General features: G+C 35.1%; 1 protein-coding gene across 1 annotated transcript in view; it reads left to right on the plus strand.

The window, feature by feature from the left end:
• The first annotated feature begins 1,042 nt into the window (after positions 1-1,042).
• Positions 1,043-20,826, plus strand: part of DNAH12 (dynein axonemal heavy chain 12) — a 97,074-nt gene continuing 77,290 nt past the window's right edge. Inside the window, exons 1-8 of the mRNA XM_008071746.1 lie at positions 1,043-1,248; positions 2,902-3,053; positions 4,648-4,786; positions 6,385-6,551; positions 11,645-11,900; positions 14,680-14,979; positions 15,513-15,691; positions 17,193-17,385. Of these exons, the coding sequence (XP_008069937.1) occupies positions 1,240-1,248; positions 2,902-3,053; positions 4,648-4,786; positions 6,385-6,551; positions 11,645-11,900; positions 14,680-14,979; positions 15,513-15,691; positions 17,193-17,385 (1,395 nt within the window). The 5' untranslated portion in view covers positions 1,043-1,239. The remainder of the gene's footprint in view (positions 1,249-2,901; positions 3,054-4,647; positions 4,787-6,384; positions 6,552-11,644; positions 11,901-14,679; positions 14,980-15,512; positions 15,692-17,192; positions 17,386-20,826) is intronic.

The raw sequence follows: 20,826 nt of genomic DNA on the forward strand, positions 1-20,826 counted from the left end.
ATTCACCAAATTCTTTTCTTGTTATGCAGTGTTTGAAGGTCTTCGCCCCATCTATAAGACATTTCACTTCAGGATGATTCCCCCTAGGTCACCTATGACTGGCAGAGAATGGTCAGCCTCTTGTGTTGGTGGACAGGTAGGGAACAGTGGCTTGATCTCAGGGATCACCCAGCTCTGGGGGACTCCAAGCACAGCACCCAAGCTGTTTACATTATTTCAGCAAGCAGTTCATCCTCCCAGCACCCCAGGTGAAGGGCTGCACCCTGCTAGGCGCATCAGGCACGTCCAAGCCCTGGGAGCACTGACACCTGCGCACACCTAGCTTGGTCACGAGTACCCGGGCGGCGCCGTGCCCAGCCCAGCCCAAGCGCAGGAGCCGCCGCCACCGCCACAGCTCAGGTGTCGGGTTACATTTGATTTATTTTCGACCAGATAAGGCATGTATCTAGAGTAAAATTCAAAAGGCAAAGTACGTTTTCCATGCATGTCAGTTCCCTAGCCACAATCAAGGCAACTATTACTAGTGTCCTCTGTAGCTTTCTAGAAGTATTTTATGCATACACTCTTTTACATGTATATGTTTTAAGTTCAAATTAGCATGCATTATGTACTGATTTGTATCATTCCTCACAATATGTCTTTTCTATATCAGTACTTACAGAGTTACCTTCTTTTTTAATAACTGCATGTATTTCAGCGTATGTAGCATAATCCAATTAAGCAGACTCTTATTGAAGAATATATGAGTTGCTTCAGATCTTTTGCTATTACAAATAGTGCTGCAGTGAATAGTCAAGTACAAATATTATAGTCACAGCTAGAAATATATTTGTGCATAAATTCCTAAAAAGAGAAATTCCTAGGTCATTTGATATGGTCATTTTAAATTTTGATAGCTATTGCCAGAGAAATGACTCGTCATGTGACTTAACTGTGCTCCATTCCACTTTATATATATGATCTTGTCCAAGTAGGTTGAACAGATGCTAGTGTGTTAAATTTTGGTTAAAAATTCTTAGAAAATAAATACTGTAAGTTAAATTTTTTTTCCATCAACAGGCTTGCTTTATATTCTCTTTGATTTGGTCTATTGGAGGAAGTTGTGATACAGATGGTCGTCTTATTTTTGATGCTTTCATACGACTCATCATACTAGGAAAAGATGATGAAAACCCAGTGCCAGACTCTGTGGGTAAATGGGAATGCCCATTTGATGAAAAAGGCCTAGTCTATGACTACATGTATGAGGTATGACATAAAACTCTTGTTAGGCTAAGGCATAAAACACAAAGCCTTGGATCAGCAAAGTTCCTAGGTTTTCATCTTAGAGTTACTTTGACTCCTGTAATGAGCTTTTTAGTCCCGTCTCTTTAGTTTCTCCTCCCATAACTTGCTTTAATAATATTTTATATCTAAATTAACTATATTTTCCCACTTAAAATAATTTCCAAATGCATTTTTTAAACAGCAAGCATTTGAATAATCATTTGATTCATACAAATTTTATTTCACAGCCTACAAGATCTAGTTAGAGTCTTAGTTACAATTTTACTTAACTCTCAAATTTTATAGATAAAGAAGCAAACCTAGAAAGGTTAGTGCTAGCAGAGCCAGGAGTTGAACCAAGTTCTCCTGACTGACAGTGTAAGGTTCTTTCTCCAAAACCATGCTGACAGAATTTTAAGAATATGACCAGAAAGAGAGTTTTATCCCCATTAGTCATAGTGAGAAGTCAATAAAGTAATCTCTAAAAGCAAAAAAATCAAGAGGTGGTAACACAAGCATATTCTTTAAGATTGAAAGTAAATACCAAAGTATCCAGCTTAAAGAGGTAAAGGTAGTTACCCTCAGAGGGGGAAAATGGGAGTGAGGAAATGCTGTTTTCTTAACTTTGTAAAACTTTGCCTCTATAACGTGTATATGTAATTTGGATAAAAATAGAAGCTAAAACTTAAAAATATAGAAATATGAATTACTGAAGAAGCATTCACTCAGATTTACAAAATTACCACCATCCAAACAGACACCATGTATGTATACAATTTGCTGGAAAATAGGAAAATATTCTTAGATGCCAGTCATAGCACTAGAGTAGGGTTCTAGACTCTTCTTACTTTGCCAGGTATTAAAATGTTTGTTGCTGGATACTAGAAAGCCTGGGGATCTCCAGGGAGGGCCAGGACAATCTGGAGAAAATAATGATTGGGAGCAGAATGAAGACTGGGGTATTCAGAGGTGTGAGGACAGCAGCTATTTAGTCAATGGATCAGAAGAATTTAAATATTGTGACAATCAATACAACCATGCAATATATCCCAGCTGAATATTAGCCTGGATCAAAATGCCAAGATAATAATTTTAGAGAAATAAATATAGTGATTTTATGCGATACTTTGTTTTTAGTTAATTATTGATCCTTGATTTTAAAATATAAAAAAAGTAAAAAATCCAGGAAATTACAAGTTGAGGTACATTAGGGTAGCTTTCAGATAAATACTTGGTATATGTAAAAGGATATCTTGGAGGCATTTTGGAAGGGTTGGAGTGTTAAGAAGACATAAGGGCAAAAGTACCTAAAACTTTAGATATGTTGTTGAATTTATGATAACAAAGTTTCATTCGTTTTTTCAGATTATCCTTAAAAAGGGAAAATTAATCTAAATAAAAATGTGTATTCTTTTACATTGAGTGGTAGATTCATAGATGCTTGTTTTATTAATCTGCTTCATGACTTTAAAATATGTTACATACATTCTTTTGTCTGATTCTAATGTCTCATAAAAAAGGGGAAAGACAAAGTTTTTAAAAGCAAATATAATAATAGTGTAAGTATTGAAGAGAGCTTTTCAATATATAGCAAGTGCATGGTTATTATATTTTAAAACTTATATTCTCTTCTAGTTGAAAAACAGAGGTCGCTGGCTCCATTGGAATGAATTGATTAAAAGTACTAATTTAGGAGATAAACATGTCAAAATTCAAGATATTATAGTCCCTACTATGGACACAATTAGATATACATTTCTAATGGATTTGAGCATTGCCTATGCAAAGTAAGAAATTCTACTATAAACAAGCATTTTAAATGTAATAGTGCAATTTTAATAGTATGATAGCAATTTTTGAAGTAAGTTTTGAGATCATCTCTTTTCAGATAACTGATACCCTGGGGGACTAATTAACATATCCAAAGTGACATCTATTGCTATTGGCAAACCTGGAACCCAGATTTCCCATTGCTTACCCTAAAGTCCTTGCCATCATATTTTGTTGCCCCATAAGTCACCTTGTATTTTTCTTATTTGTAATGGCAGACTGAAAGTCAGTTGCAGTGTTATTTTTTTTTTATTCGTTTTTATTTTGAGCATTGGATAACCTTACATAATAGAACTGGAAAGTATATAGTTATAGGAACCTTTAGATTGGTTGTATTCTTGAAAGATGCAATTTAATTGTAGTTTTATTGAGTCTACTCATTTTATGACTCCATTCATTCATTTCTTCATTCCTTCCTTAAACCTTTTTTTTTTTAATTGGAGTCTCACTCTATTGCCCAGGCTGGAATGCAGTGGCACACTCATAACCACCACAGCCTCAACCTGCTTGGCTCAGGCGATCCTTCCGCCTCAGTAGCTGGAGGATATAAAAAGTAAAGATATAAACTTTTTGTCATCTAAGTTCACAGATTCTCTAAATTCTAAGAATTTACTTAGCTGGTCCATGGGCTTAAGTTAAAAACAGTATTCTATTTATTAAAATTATTTTAATAAATAGCTTTTAATAAAGTGAGTGTTACTCAGACTGGAACATGTAGGTGAATTCTCAGGAGTCACTAGTTCTAAAAGAACTTTAATTTTGTGTTTATACTTCAATGATAATTTTTAAAATTGATGTTAACATAATTTGGTTCACTTAGATGACCTCCTATAACTTAATACTGCTATTCAGTTTAATGCTGGCCTTGGTTTGGCTTTTTGTATTGTGTGGTGCCAGGCTATCGTTTGAAATTGCAGTATTTTAATTTTAGTGCAGCATATTTCAAACTAGTTTTGAGAACATAAGCTTATATGGTTATTTTCCCCTTAAAATTAGTTATGATTACTCAGGGATAGTAAACCCTGCTTGAAGCTTTACTGAATGGGGAATTCCTTAGAGTTTGCTTTTAGAAAAATATTTTCAGTTAGTAAATGAATTGATTTTAAAATGCTATTAAACAAGTATACATAACTGTTAGCTTTAAAATTCACTTTTATCTCTCCCAAAAACTTGATGCTATTAAACTGTGAAACAGCCTAAATCTGTCTTATTGTCATCTTATTATTCTATTTGGCACTGTACAAGTACAAATACTGCCCTTTTCTGAGGAGACAAACTTTGACTTTTTTTTCTGAAAAGTTAAGCATGTTATCATTTGTTTTATGAGTGTTTTTGTATATAGCAACATTGTATCTAGTCAAATAATAGTTTATAGTCTCTGCAACATTATGCAAAAATGTATACCAGTCATTACTTTTACCAGTATTTCATAAAAATAATAATTATAGGTAAAAATGTGAGTTTTTACATGAAGTTGGTTTGATTATTGTTTAGTAGAAATGTATTCTGACTTTTTTCCATTTTAAAAGATTATTAATTGTTTTCATAAAGGCCGCTGCTTTTTGTGGGTCCAACGGGTACAGGAAAATCAGTGTATGTGAAGGATAAGCTAATGAATCACTTGGAAAAGGAGAAGTACTTTCCTTTTTATGTTAACTTCTCTGCACGGACCAGTGCCAATCAGGTTCAGGTTAGTTTAAAAACAGTGAAACATGAGTCTATAATTATTAAATGTTGAGCCTTATTTGATAAATGTTTAAAATTGTATATTAAATAAGCAACCATATAGATCTTCTATAAATTTAAATAAATTTTAGAACTCTTTGGAAGTTACAAGTAAATTTTAAAATTAAGTTTTAATGACAAAAATTTCAGAGAACATTTTAAAATTAATACTGGATTGTTGAGTTTTGTCACTTTTTTTCTAAGCTGAGAAGACATAACAATTGATTTATTAACTGGAGAGGGAGTATAAGAGAAACACACACAGACACCCACACATTGAGGAGGAGCAGGGAGAAATAATTGTTCTTTCTAGACATAGTCCTTGGGGGCATTTGCTGCTTACTGGATCTTTCAAACCATGGGCTGTTGTGTGACCTTCTGTGACAGGAACCATGTAGCTGTGCATCCTACCTTTTGCCACCAAATGTGCCTAGAAGAAACTACTTCATAAAACCTTTTCTAATTGTCAGTTTTATCCCCCATTTCAAAATTTTTGCCCATCTTTTCTCTCTTGACCTCATTTATGTTGTTTTAAGCCTACAGAATTTCCTTAACTTCAAAAGGCACATATACACACTGGGATATAATGCATTCATAAAGAGGGACAAAATTATGGCTTTCACAGCAACTTGGATGGATTTAAAGTCTATCATATTCAGTGATCTATTACAGAAACAAAGAACTGAGTACTACACTTTCTCACTCATAAGTGAACCCTGAGCATCTAGCATAATACTACAAGAAAGGGATTCGCAGTAGTGGGACGCTACCAGGGAAGGAGGCAGGTACATAACATCAATAAGGGTGCCTGATCCTAATCCAGGTGATGTGAGGTCCACTAGGAGGCCCAAACTTCACCTGTACATAAATCACTTATGTATCCAATCCTGACTTGTACTCCACATCTTTAAAAATTTTTTTTAAAGCTGAAAAATTTAGAACTTCTTTACTGTGAAGCTTTATTTTAATGAAAACAGGTTCAGTATATATTTTGCAATGAACAACTGAGTTCCAAAAATATTAGAAATACAAGAAAGCATCCATATTCAAGTCAGTTATAAAAAGTTGCTAAATGTTGTAAAGATTAGTGCTTTTCAGTATTAAGTAAATTAAACTTAACAGATATGTTGGGGTATACAATGAGGAAAATATTGGAGAAAAATACATGTGTGTACAATACAAAGATAATATATAAATGTATAAGTATGTAACTATGAGTGCATTGAAGGATCTTAATAAATAGTCTTTAAATGATGTTGAGTATGAAGTTTAGAATCATCCTAAATATGAATAAATAAAAAGTAAATACAAACATAATGCTGCTTGCATTATTTCCTTACAAAGACTTTAAAACTTTTTTTTCTGGTATTAAAATATGGCCTTTTGTGTTACATTAACCATTGATAAATGAAGCAAACAGTAACTGTTACCAATAAAAATTTCATGGATTTTGGCAGCATAGTTTTTATCTTGATATTGATTTAACATAAGCAATGGTAATAATAAGAAATTCATAATTCACTTACAAGTAAATTTTACTACTCTTCTTTTTTTATATTTTAGAACATCATTATGGCTAGATTGGATAAAAGACGCAAAGGCGTTTTTGGACCACCTATGGGAAAGAAATGTATAATTTTTATAGACGATATGAATATGCCTGCATTGGAGAAATATGGAGCTCAACCTCCTATTGAATTATTACGACAATTTTTTGACTGTGGAAATTGGTAACTATTTAATTCAATTTCCAATAAGCCATGCTGAAATCATATTTCATTTTATATTTTAGTTTTTCAAACCCAAATAATATATTTTCCAAGCTATTTATAGGCAAAAATTGTTACTCAGATTTTCCTATACAGAAATTTTCAGAATGCTTTTAAAATACCTTTTTGAAGACTATTTTTTAAAACAGGAGTTTTAGGTTCCTAATTAAGAAGAAGGTACAGAGATTTCCTGTATATCCTCCTTCCCAATTGTCAACATCCCCACCACATTGGTACTTTTTTTTTTTTTTTACAATTGATGAGCCTACATTGACACACAATAATCTCCCAAAGTCTATAGTTTACTTTAGGATATTCTTTTCATGTTGTACAGACTATGAGTTTGAAAAAATGTATAATGACATGTATCCATCATTATAATATTGTACAGAGTATTTTCACTACTAGAAAAATCCTCTGTGTAGTGTTTTTTCATTCCTCCCTCAACCCCAACCCTGATTTTTTTTTCAAAAAGAAAAAACCTTTTGAATGAGGGTCTCACTCTATTGCCTGGCTGGAGTACAGTGGCATGATCACAACCGTACCTCGACTTCCAGGGCTTAGCTGAGCCTTCCATCTCAGCTTCCCAAGTAGCTGGGATTACAGGAATGTGCCACCACACCAGGCTAAGTTTTTGATTGTGTGTGTGTGTGTGTGTATGTGTGTGTGTGTGTGTAGAAACAATATCTTGCTTTGTTGCCGAGGCTGATCTCGAACCACTGGGCTCAAGTGGTCCTCCCATCTTGTCCTCCCAAAGTGCTGGGATTACAGACGTGCACCACTGCCTGGCCAATCACTAATCTTTTACTGTTTTCATAGTTTAGCCTTTTCAGAATGCCATATATTTGGAATCATACAATATGTAGCCATTTCAGATTGGCTTCTTTGACTTAGTAATATGTATTTGCATTTTCTCCATGTCTTCTTGTGGATTGATAGCTCATTTCTTTTTAGTGCTGAGTCATTCCATATTCCATTCCATTGTCTGTATGTACCACAGTTAACTAATATATTCATTTACTGAAGGACATTCTGGTTGCTTCCAAGTTTTGGCAATTATAAATAAAACTACTATAAACAGTTGTTCATGGGCTTTGTCTGGACATAGTTTTCAACCTCTTTGGGTAAGCACCAAGGAACACAATTGCAGACCAATATGGTAAGAATATGTTTAGTTTTGTAAAAAACCATAAAACTGTCTCCCAAAATAACTGTATCATTTTGTATTTCCATGAGGAATGGATGAGAATTAGTATTGCCCCACATCCTCTCTAGCATTTAGTGTTGTCAGTTTTCCAGATCTTGGTCATTCGAATAGGTATATAGTGGTACCTCGTTGTTTTATTTTGCATTTCCCTGATGACATATGATACAGAGCATCTTTAAATATGTTTATTTGCTCTCTGTATATCTTCTTTGATGAGGTGTCTGTTAAAGTCTTTGGTCCATTTTTTATTTGGGTCACTTGCTTTCTTATTTTTCATTTTTAAGAGTTCTTTGTATATTTTGAATAATAATCTTTTATCAGATGTGTTTTTTACCATTATTTTCTCCAATCTGTGGCCTGTCTTCTCATTCTCTTGACATTGTCTTTTGCAGAGCAGAAGTTTTAATTTTAATGAAGTCCAGTTTCTCAACTATTTCCTTAATGGATTGTGCCTTCGGTGTTGTATCTAAAAAAGTCATCACCATATCCAAGATCAACTAGGTTTACTCCTATGTTATCTTCTAGAAGTTTTATAGTTTTGCATTTAGTATTTAGGTCTGTGATACACTTTGAGTTACTTGTGAAAGGTATAGTTCTTTTTTTTTTTTTGAGTTGGAGTCTCTGTCGCCCAGACTGGAGTGCAGTGGCCGCTCCTGGCCACCGCAGCCTCGACCTGCTGGGCTCTGGCGATCCTTCTGCCTCAGCTTTCCAAGTAGCCGGAATTACAGGCATGCGCTACCACACCCGGCTGATTTTTTGATTTATTGTAGAGATGAGGTCTTGCTGCCCAGGCGAGTCTCGAGCCTGCGGGCTCAGGCAATCCACTCACCTCAGCCTCCCAGAGGCACGGTATTACAGGCTGAGCCACTGAGCCCGGCTAAGGTATAGTTCTTTTTTTTTTTTTTTTTTTTTTGCATTTGGATGTCCAGTTGTTCCAGCAACATTTGTTGAAAAGACTATCTTTGCTACTTTGTCAAAGATAAGTTGACTATATTTACGTGAGCCTATTTCTGGACTCTCTATTCTGTTCTGTTGATCTAGTTGTCTGTTCTTTTGCGAATACTGCATTGTCTTCATTGTTGTAGCTTTATAGTAGGTTTCAAAGTTGAGTGATGTCAATCCTCTAATTTTGTTCTTCAATAATGTTGACTTTTCAGGGTCTTTTGCCTCTTCATATAAACTTTAGACTCAGATTGTCAACATCCAAAAAAATTTTTTTTTGCTGGGCTTTAACTTGAGACTACATTGAATCTACAGATTAAGTTTGGAAGAACTGTCATCTTCACAATATTGAGTCTTCCTATCCATGAATGTGGAATATCTCTCAATTTATTTAGTACTTTGATTTAGTTCATCAGAGTTTTGTATTTATATAGATCTTTTTTATACATTGTTATATTTATTCCTAAGTATTTCATTTTTGAGTAGTAATGTAAATGGTATTGTGCTTTTAATTTCTACTTGTTCATTGCTGGTTATATAAGAAAGTCATTAACTTTTATATGTTAACCTTTTATTCTGCAATCTTGCTAAAATTGTTTATTAGTTCCAGGAGTTTTTTGTCAGTTATTTCAGATTTTCTACATAGATGATTGTGTCATCCTCAAAGAAGTACAGTTTTATTTCTTGCTTCCCAGTCTGTATACCTATTATTTCTTTTTCTTGTCTTATTGTTTTAGCTGGCACTGCGTACAATGCTGAAAATAAGTGTTGAGAAGGAATATCCTTATCTTATTCTAAATTTTGGAGGGAAGGTTTGGAGATTTTCACCATTAAGCATGATGTTAGCTGTAGGGTTTTTTTGTTTTTTGTTTGTTTGTTTCTTTTTTTTTTGAGTTGGAGTCTTACTCTGTCGCCCAGACTGGAGTGCAGTGGCCGCTCCCGGCCACTGCAGCCTCGACCTGCTGGGTTCCGGCAATCCTTCTGCCTCAGCCTTCTGAGTAGCCGGAATTACAGGCATGTGCTACCATGCTTAGCTGATTTTTAATTTATTGTAGAGATGAGGTCTCATTGCTCAGGCGGGTCTCGAAGCCGCAGGCTCAGGCAATCCACTCACCTCAGCCTCTTAAAGGCGCGGGATTACAGGCTGAGCCACGGAGCCTGGCTGTAGGTTTTTTTGTAGATGATCTTTATCAAGCTGAGGAAATTTCCTCTATTCCAAGTTTCCTGAGAGGTTTTTTTTTTGTTTTTATCATGAATAGGTGTTGGATTTTGTCAGATAATTTTTCTGCACCTATTTATATGATGATTTGATTCTTCTTTTTAATCCTGCTAATGTAATGGATTACATTACTTGTTTTTTTTGAATGTTGATACAGCCTTCCATACATGGAATAAATTCTACTTAATTGTGGTGCATAACCTTTCCAATTTATTATTGGATTTGATTTGCTCATATTTGGTTGAGGATTTTTGCATGTATATCATGGGATATATTAGTCCATAGTTTCATTTCTCGTAATGTCTTTGTCTGGCCTTGGTATTAGGGTAATGCTGGACTTCCTAGAATGAGTTATAAAGTATTCTCTCTGCTTCTATCCTCTGAAAGAGATTGTAGAAAATTGATATAATTTATTCTTTAAATGTTTGGTAGAATTCACCAGTGCACCCATCTGGGCCTGGTGTTTTCTATTTTGGAAGATGATTAAGTATTGATTCAATTTATTTTATAAATATAGGCCTATTCAGGTTGTCTATTTCTTGTATGCATTTTGGAAAATTGTGTCTTTTAAGGAATTAGTTCATTTCCTCTAGGTTATCAAATTTTGGGGCATAGATTTGTTCATGGTATTCCTTTATTATCCTTTTAATAGCGGTAGGCTCTGTAGTGATGGTCCTCTTTCATTTCTGATCCCACTAATTTGTGTCCTCTCATTTCTTTTTCTTAGCCTGAATAGAAATTTATTGATTTTATTGATCTTTTCAAAGAATCAGCTTTTGGTTTCATTGATTCTTTTCTGTTGATTTCCTGTTTACAATTTCATTAGTTTCTGCTTTCAGTCTTATTGTTTCTTTTCTTCTGCTTACTTTGATTTAATTTGCTCTTCTTTTGTAGTTTCCTAGATAGAAACTTAGATTATGAATTTTAGATCTTTCTTTCTCTTTTTGAAAGCAGGATTTATTGAGAGAATAGAAAAGTTTATGTAGAAGCACGGTTTTTAATTTCCACATATTTGAGAATTTTTTTAATTGTCTTTGTATTTACTGATTTCTGGTTTCATTCCATTGTGATCTGAAAGCAAACATTGTATGATTTCTATTCTTTAAAAATGTTTAAGATGTATTTTAAGGCCCAGTTTGTGGTCTGTCTTAGTGAATATTCCAAGTGAGCTTGAGAAGAATGTATATTCTGCTGTTGTTGGATGAAGTCACCTACAAATGTCAATTATATTTAGTTGATTGATGGTATTTTTTAGATCAGTTACGTTCTTACTAATTTTATACCTGCTAGGATCTGACTCTCTCTCTCTCTCTCTCTCTCTCTCTCTCTTCTTTTGAGCCAGGATGTCACCAAGGCTAGAATTCAGTGGTATGATCATAACTTACTGCATCCTCAAGCTCCTGGGCTCAAGCAGTCCTCCTACCTCAGTCTCCTGTGGTTAGGACCACAGGCACACACTACCACACCCAGGTTTTTTTTGTAGAGATAGGAACCTGCTATCAGTTGCTCAGGCTGTTCTCAAACTTCTGGCCTCAAGTGATTCTTCCACTTCAGCCTCCCAAAGTGCTGGGATTACAGGCACTTTTAGAACAGCTAAAATCAGATTAAATTTCTAGGGAGATTTATTTTCATTCCATTTTATTATCTTTATAACAGATTGTTTACATTTTTTTATGTGTTTTCAAGGTATGACCTTAAGGACACAAGTAAAATCACATTGGTTGACATAGAGCTGATTGCTGCAATGGGCCCTCCAGGTGGTGGAAGAAATCCAGTTACTCCTCGTTTTATTCGACATTTCAACATCTGCAGTATTAATTCTTTTAGTGATGAAACTATGATCCGAATCTTCTCATCAATTGTAGGATTCTACTTTAGGATTAATGAATTTCCTCCAGAGTACTTTATAATTGGGAACCAGATAGTCAGTGGGACTATGGAGGTGAGCAAATAATGCAATGTGAAATGTTTTAGTGTTATATATTTCCCTCATTTGACTATTATTATTATTGTTATTATTATTATTATTGCATTTTTCCCCTTAGCCACGTACTTTGATCTTTAGTATCAGAGAAACTGTCCAGAATACTTGAGAATAGAAAGATCACAGGCTTTGAAATTGGAGAGAACTAAGTGGGACTGAGCCTTGACTGCTGTTTTCTAGCTGTGTAACATTAGGCAAGTAATTTGTCCTTCCAGAGGCTCTGCCTTTAAACACTAAAATGGGATGATATACCTGTTTCTCAGGGTTGTCATAAGAACATTATCCAAGCCGGGCTCAGTGGCTCAGCCTGTAATCCCAGCGCTTTGGGAGGCTGAGGTGAGTGGATTGCTTGAGCCCACGGGTTCGAGACCCTCCTGGGCAACTTGGCGAGACCTCATCTCTACAATATGTCAAAAATTAGCCAGACGTGGTAGCACGCACCTGTAGTTCCAGCTAATTGGAAGGCTGAGGCAGAAGGATCGCCAGAGCCCAGCAGGTCGAGGCTGCAGTGGCCGGGAGAGGCCACTGCACTCCAGTCTGGGCGACAGAGTGAGACTCCAACTCAAAAAAACAAAACAAAACAACAACAACAAAAAACATTACCCAGAACTCTTATCTACCACATAATAGGTTTTTCCCTAATTGTTAGGTTCCTACTCTGATATTTGTCAGTTTTCTCTTCTCTATTTCCCCTCCCATGCTTCATGCTTGTCTTTTAAAAAATAAATAGATTTAGGCTGGGTTCGGTAGCTCAGCCTGTAATCCCAGAGCTCTGGGAAGCGAGGCGAGTGAATTGCCTGAGCCTGCAGGTTCGAGACCAGCCCGGGCAAGTTGGCAAGACCTCGTCTCTGCAATAAATCAAAAATTACCCAGGCGTGATAGCGCGTGCCTGTAGTTCCGGTTGAGGCGGAAGGATCGCCAGAGCCCAGCAGGTCGGCACTGGGTTGGCTGTGAGCATGCCGCTGCATTCCAGCTTGGGCGACGGAGGGAGACTTCAATTCAAAATAAAACCAAAAACCAAAAAAAAAAAAAAATACATTTAAGCAGGTGATGAATATATTACTTTTAGTTAGATTTCATCACAAATAGCAGTGAAAAAATAATAAATGGAAAATACAAGGGGAGAAACAGAAAACAAGACTGCCCATATGGCCAAAGCAACTCTTTATTTATTTAGGGTGTTATGACCGGAGTGCGAGAAATAAAATACCAACTCATAGAAGATTAGATCCTGAGTCTTTTTTTAATAACTGGCAAACTCTCAGCCTGGAGTAAAGCAGGCAGAGGGCTTTTATAGGCAGAAACCATAGCTTACATTTTAAGGGGGTTCAGAGTCAAGGATGGAGTAGTTTGCAGCAACATGTTGGCTTAGTTTGGTCTTTTGTCTACTGCTGTTTGCTTGTTGCTGCTGCTGCTTGCTTGATGCAATGTAGGGGGTAGGGGATTTCCAAGAAAAGGGGAGAAGTGACAACTTAGGGACTAAGGACAGCTGTGGTTACACATGTAGAGGAGGCTGCTTTTGGGTGCTGCATCTGGGCAGCAGGCATGTAACTAAAATGGAAGTTTTTAACAAGATAGAACTCATGTCAAACAAGCTTTTACAGGTTATTAAGGTTATACAGACATACAGGTTTTACAGACATTTCAAGGGTATGTTATTGGCCTCCGATCAGAGGTCAGAACCAGCTTTATCTCTAATGGTAAAAAGAAAAAAATACATTTAAAGGCAAATCAGTGTTAATCTCATCAAACAGCCTTCTGAAAGCATGATAAAATGGGGTTCACTTTGGGATCACTACAACAGGAAGCAAAAAACTACCTAGAATCATGCCATCAGTATCCAACAGTAGCCAAGAGCATCATATCTTCTAAAGTTCTTCTCCTCTAATTTCAGTGGAAAATTTATGCTGTTAAAGTAGAGAAACTGTGAGCAAAGAGGTAGTATGTTTATTCTAATACAAAAAAGTACTTCTATTTATAGAATATCATTATATTTAGGCATCTCCTTGAAAGACAAAAGAATTGGTTAGGTAGAATGGAATGCTGAAAAAGTCTTCCCCACCTTTTTTTTTTCTTTCTTGTCTTTAAAGCATGATAGACCTACCATGTGTGGAGATAAGGGCAGGAGGATGAATCACAGAACACAGATAATAAATAATTTTTTTGTTTGTTTTAAGGCTATATTATAAAAAATTTAATGTACCTTCCTATAAGAGAATATAAACTACATTTGGTGAATTTAAAAATATACTTCATTTCCAAATTATAGCCAATTAAGAGATAAGGAAGGGAGGGAGAGAGAGAATAAGAAAGGCAAGAGACAATGAATTTATTTGCTTTGAAGTCAATTATAGTAAAAAAAATAATTTCATTCTCTTCTTCAGTGGAAAGCTTCAGAATGAGTTATCTGATTTAATTTTCTACTAAAGTTTTTGCTATTTTATTCTATGTTATTCATCTTTAAAGGAACCACTATGATAACTGGGAAATAAAAGTATGTCACTTCCTGGGCTTGGATAGAAACAGATAATACTAAGTTCCCTCAACTTCATAATGCCTGGTTGAATGCTGTAAATGCAAATAAATGTATATGCCATTCTTGGCTTATTACTATGCAATTTTCTAAGCCAATATAATCTGATCGAATAAATAAAATATTTTTGTAAGATACTATTTGCTGCATGACTTTGCTGATTATAAGCATTTTACTTTTGCTTTGTTGCTTTTTAATATTCAGATATATAAACGATCCATGGAAAATCTTTTGCCCACTCCCACAAAATCTCATTATACTTTCAACTTGCGTGACTTTTCACGAGTCATCCGGGGGTGTTTACTCATCAGAAGAGATGCTGTGGAGAGCAAGCACACCATGATCCGTCTGTTTGTGCATGAGGTTCTCCGAGTGTTTTATGATCGCCTCATTAATGATGATGATCGAAGCTGGCTGTTTAAATTAACCAAAACTGTTATAAAAGACTATTTTAAAGACTCATTTGATAGTCTCTTTTCACATTTGAGGAAAGAGAATGTACCAGTGAGTATATTTAGTGATTAAAAACATATCAAGTTAAAACAGTACAAAAGCATGAATTGTTACAATTGCTTCACTTGCCTTTTAAAAATATGATTACTTCTTAATGGACATATTATTTTGGTTTTCCTCATAGATAGGTGTATATTGTTAGAAGATTTGTCTTCAGAGGAATGTATGTAACATAGTTAAAGAATAAAGTCTCATATAATAATAATTAAATGACATAATAGACGCAAAGTACTTAACATGATGTCCATCACCTAGTAACTACTCAATAAATGATAATCACCCAACTGACTTTTCTAGCCTCTAGAAAAAAACAATAAAACTTATATGATGGAAAAAAGCTACTTTTCTTTTTATTTCTTAAGAATATAATTTCAGATATTAATTTTACAAGCATATTATTTATTATCCTTATATTCAAAAATCTAATTAATAATCATTCTATAACATGGATTAAACAAATTCTTGTATAATATTTTCTTAAATTTTTTTTTGAGTTTTGTAATTTGTTGATTTCCTTTCTGTAGGTAACAGAAGCAGACTTAAGAAATCTCATGTTTGGTGACTATATGAATCCCGACCTTGAAGGCGATGATAGAGTTTATATTGAAATTCCAAATATTCATCGTTTTAGTGATGTTGTGGACCAATGCTTAGATGAGTATAATCAAACTCACAAAACTAGAATGAATCTTGTCATTTTTAGGTACCTATTTGATATTGATGCTTGAAATTGCTGTGAAGTAGTATTATATTTAAAATGTACAAAAGAGTATCGGGAAAAATATAGTGAATAACATTGTTTTCATAATCCAGCTTAATACATAAAATATTAGTAATTTATTTGATATCCATGTTATAGTCACCCTCCTCCACCACATCCTCCATCATAACCTATAGTAGTAAAAAGAAACATATATTTCTTTGAACTTTTCCTTTTACTATACATGTATATGTTCCTAATCATATATGCACAGACTTACACAATCTTATTTTGCATGTTTTAAAACTGCATATAGTATAACACTGAATGTAATCTTCCAGTATTCTAAGTTGGTATATTCTATATTGTTTGTGAAAGTCACAAAAAAATGAATATTTACTACTATATTGCATTTTATCATAAAATTATGCCACAATGTAGTCATTCCTCTGAGATAAACTTTTAGGTGACTTCTAGTTTTTGCTATTACAAAAAATGATATGAAAAATCATGTGCATGTCTCCTGGGGTATATATGTGAACATTTCTCTAGGCTTTTTTCCTAGAAGTGGGATTATCGTATCATTTTTATGATGCTTATATTATAAACATCTTCAACTTTACTAAATTTTGCCAAAATATCTTCAAAAATGGTTATTATTTTTAAGAGCATTCACACTTGTCAACACTTAGGATTGCCAGACTTTGTAAGTTTTTCTAGTTTAAGGAGAGTGGAATGATATTTCACTGTGGTTTTAATTTTAATTATCCTAGTTACTAGTGAGGCTAAGTGTCTTCTGAATTTGTTATAGATAACTGGCTTTTATTTCTTGTATAGAAATCCTAATATTAAGAGATTGAAGAAGCCGGGCTCGGTGGCTCAGCCTGTAATCCCGTGCCTTTGGGAGGTTGAGGTGAGTGGATTGCCTGAGCCCGCGGGTTCAAGACCCGCCTGGGCAGCAAGACCTCATCTCTACAATAAATAAAAAAAAATCAGCTGGGCGTGGTAGCGCATGCCTGTAATTCCAGCTACTTGGAAGGCTGAGACGGAAGGATCGCCGGAGCCCAGCAGGTTGAGGCTGCGGTGGCCGGGACCGGCCATTGCACTCCAGTCTGGGCGACAGAGTGAGACTCCTAACTCAAAAAAAAAAAAACAAAAAAAAGAAATTGAAGAAATGTATTTAATAAAAGCAATAATATACTGCCAGTATAAGCAGCTAAAATTTCATTCTATTTGCATAACTTGTATATTAAATTTCCTGAATTTGAACTTTTAATTAGCTTTCTTTATATCAAATGACCCAATTGTAACTTCTTTTGCAATTTTCTAAGCCAATTGGTCTTTGAAAAAATCACACTTTTTGATAGTAAGCTCTTTAAAATTTAGATAGTAATATATGGGACAACAAAGTCACATCTTTCTAGGAAAGTAAAACAATAGTTACATGTAAATATACATTTACATTTATATTGCCATGTATAATAAGATTATAATTTTGTGGTAGGTATGTTTTAGAACATTTATCAAGAATATGCCGAGTTCTAAAGCAGTCTGGTGGAAATGCTTTGCTTGTTGGACTTGGAGGAAGTGGTCGTCAATCTCTAACTCGTCTGGCTACATCCATGGCAAAAATGCTTATTTTCCAACCAGAAATTTCTAAGAGCTATGGTATGAATGAGTGGAGAGAGGATATGAAGGTAAAATTATGAAGAAACCTGGTATCTAAAATGATAGCAGTACATGCTTTTACTTGTAAAGAGAGAGCCATCCATGTAACTGTGTGCTGAATATCTGTATGGGGATGATAATAATAATACTGCCCATAGATCGCCTTCTCTGTGTGCTGAGCACTGTCTTTAATGCTTTACGTACACAATCTCATTCTATGAGTACAGCAATGTACTGTAGCAGGTGGGTTGTGTCAGTCCTCATTACTGAGGAGGACACTGAGGCTGAATGATGTATGATACACAACAGAGCAAGGCTTTCTAACTCATGTCTTAACCACTACACAATTACCACTGCTGCTTCTTTTTTTAAAATAATTTGATACATAATATTTGTGCATATTTATTAGGTACATGTGCTATTTTTATACATACATAGAATGTATATTGATGAAGTCAGGGTACTTAGGATATCCATCACTTACAACATTTATCATTTCCTTGTGTTGGGAACATTTCAAAGCTTCTCTTCTAGCCATTTTGAAATACATTCTATATTGTTAACTATAGTCACCCTGTTGTGCTATTTAACACTAACTATATGTTTGTAACCATTAACCTAATTCCCCCCACGGACCCCTCAGGCTCTGATTACTATCACTCTACTCTCAACCTCGGTGAAATAAACTTTTGTAGCTGTCACAAATGATAGGGAACTAAAAAACAAATAAACAGGCATTGATTTATAAACAGTTGTGTATTTATTCTTACATGTTTAAACTTCAGTCACCTTCAAAGTACTCTCCGTTTGATGCATTACGACTATTGAGACTTTTTTCACTGCTCAAAACAGTTTTAAAAAACAGTTTTTTAATTTGTCAATTTTGGTGCCTTTTAGTGCTTCTGCCGTTTTTTGTTTCACCTCTTCCACATCGACAAAACATTTCCCCTTGAGGACTTTTTTCACCCAGGGAACCAAAATAAAGTCACTTGGGGCGAGATCAGGGGAATAGTGAGGGAACATGGAAGTTGTGCTATTTTGGGTCAAAAATTGCTGAACACCCTGCAAACATGTTCTACAAATTGTGACGCAGCCTTCTCAAAACTCCAGATAAAAACTTTGGTTGACCATTTGATCAGGAGGAACAAATTCCAAGTGTACTACAAGGGATCTGACTTTTTTGGGTTTCCCCCCTCATAAGAGAGAACATGCAGTATTTCTTTTCTGTGCCTTGCTTATGCTGCTGACTGAATCTTTATTTTAGTTTGGAGAGGGCTTATTTGAGATAAATATAGGATTTCCAGCAGACGATTACATATGGACATGATGATGATGATAATGATGACATTAATGTTGCCTTAGTAGTAATTTTAATAGTTTCTTAAGAGTTATGATGCTGTCCCAGTAACCAATAGAACAGTGGAGTTCATACTTGGAGCTTCATCTTCATGTGCCTAGGAGTGTGCAGTCCTCAACAGAGAGATGATCCAAAGTGAAAAAAAGAAAGGACATTTTACAGGAGTTCTTTCACTTTCACTGACCCTTACAAAGTTTCTGCATCCTTAAAGTTAACATAAATGAGTTTTTCTTGACTACTCACAGCTTGAAATGGTGGAATCCAGGCTGATACCAGATAAATCTACATAGGCATGAAAAGGAAAGATTACATTTACATTGTTTCTTTTTCTGCTAACACTTTAGAGGAAAACTTTTGATGCATTTACTCAGATCTACTAACAGACTTAGAAAGCAGCATACTTCATGTACCACTTCATAGTAGCAAGAACATGGATTTTGAAATCAGGTAGATTCCATTTCAATTCCTGCTTTGCACAATTTTGTAGCTATATTGGGCATATGACTAAATCTGTGTTTAGTTTCTGGGAACATATCCATTTTTTCTGTTATCTAATTGATGGCATACAATTGTTCATAGTATCCTCCTATGATTCCATTTATTTCTGTGGCATTGGTTGTGCTACTAGAAAGTGTACCACTTTTTTCATTTCTGATTTTGGCTATTTGAATGTTCTCTCTTTTTTCCCTTAGTTTTGTCAGTGTTGTTGATTTTAGTTTCATTTTTGATTTTCTATTCTCTATTTCATGTATTTCTACTCCATTCTTCCTTATTTCCTTCCTTCTGCTAGCTTTGGGTTTAGTTTATTCTTTTTCTTGTTCTTTGAGGTGGCAAGTTAGATTGTTTATTTGAGATTTCTTCTTTTTTTAATGTAAATATTTACGTTATAAACTTCCCTCTTAGCCTTGCTCTTGACACATCCTGTAAGTTTCGGTATGTTGAATCTTTGTTTCAATTTGTCTTGAGATTATTTTCCAGTTTACCTTGTGATTTCTTCTTTGACCCATGGCTTGTTTGAGAGTGTGTTGTTTAATTTACATATATTTGCGGGTTTCTAGTTTTCCTTCCTGCTGTTGATTTCTAGTTTTATTCCATTGTGATCAGAAAAGATACTGTCTATGATTTCACACTTTTAAAATTTGTTTTGTGGCCTCACATGTGGTCTGTCCTAGAGAATGTATCTTGTGCACATGAGAATGTGTATTCCACTGTTGTTTATGGAGTGTTCTGTATATATCTATTAGGTCCAATTGGTCTATAATATTGTTCAAATCCTCTATTTCCTTACTGATCTTCTGTCTGGTGTTCTATCCCTCTTGAAAGTGGGGTATTAAAGTGTCTTATTACTACAGTAGGCCCTTCTTATTTGGAGTTTTGCTTTTTGCTGTTTTAGTTAGCCACAGTCAATCATGGTCCAGTAGATGAATGTAGTACAAAAAGATATTATTTTGAGAGGGGACCCAAAAAAGCCCAGAATTAGTTTTTGGAGGACAGGCCCCTTGTAGTACACTCAGAATTTGTTCCTCCTGATCAAACAGTCCACCAAAGTTTTTATCTGGAAGTTTTGAAAAGGTCGTGTCATGATTTGCAAAAGAAACATCCCAAGTTGTGGCAAACAGGTGACTGGTTCTTCCACCATGACAGCGCACACCTCACTGAGTATTCAGTGGCGTTTGACTGAAAATGGCATGACCCCCATGCCCCACCCTCCCTATTCACCCAGTCTCAACCTGAGTGACGTTTTTTTGTTTCTCTGGATGAAAAAAGTCCTCAAAGGGAAACGTTTTGCTGATGTGGAGGAGGTAAAGCAAAAAACAGCAGAAGCACTGAAAGGTATCAAAATTGATGAGTTCAAAAATTGTTTTGAGTAGTGGGAAAAGCATCTTGCAAGGTGTATTGCATCAATGGAGAGTACTTTGAAAGTGACTGAAGTTTAAACATGGAAGAACAAATATACAATTTTTAATAAATAAATTCCAGTTTTTTGGGGGTCTCCTCTGGTATATTATTTATTTATTTATTTATTTATTTATGAGTTGGAGTCTCACTCTGGCGCCCAGACTGGAGTGCAGTGGCCGCTCCCGGTCACTGCAGCCTCGACCTGCTGGGCTCC

The sequence above is a fragment of the Carlito syrichta genome, unplaced genomic scaffold (genome assembly GCF_000164805.1).
Source record: "Carlito syrichta isolate Samal-C Ts95f unplaced genomic scaffold, Tarsius_syrichta-2.0.1 Scaffold314704, whole genome shotgun sequence".
NCBI lineage: Eukaryota > Metazoa > Chordata > Mammalia > Primates > Tarsiidae > Carlito > Carlito syrichta.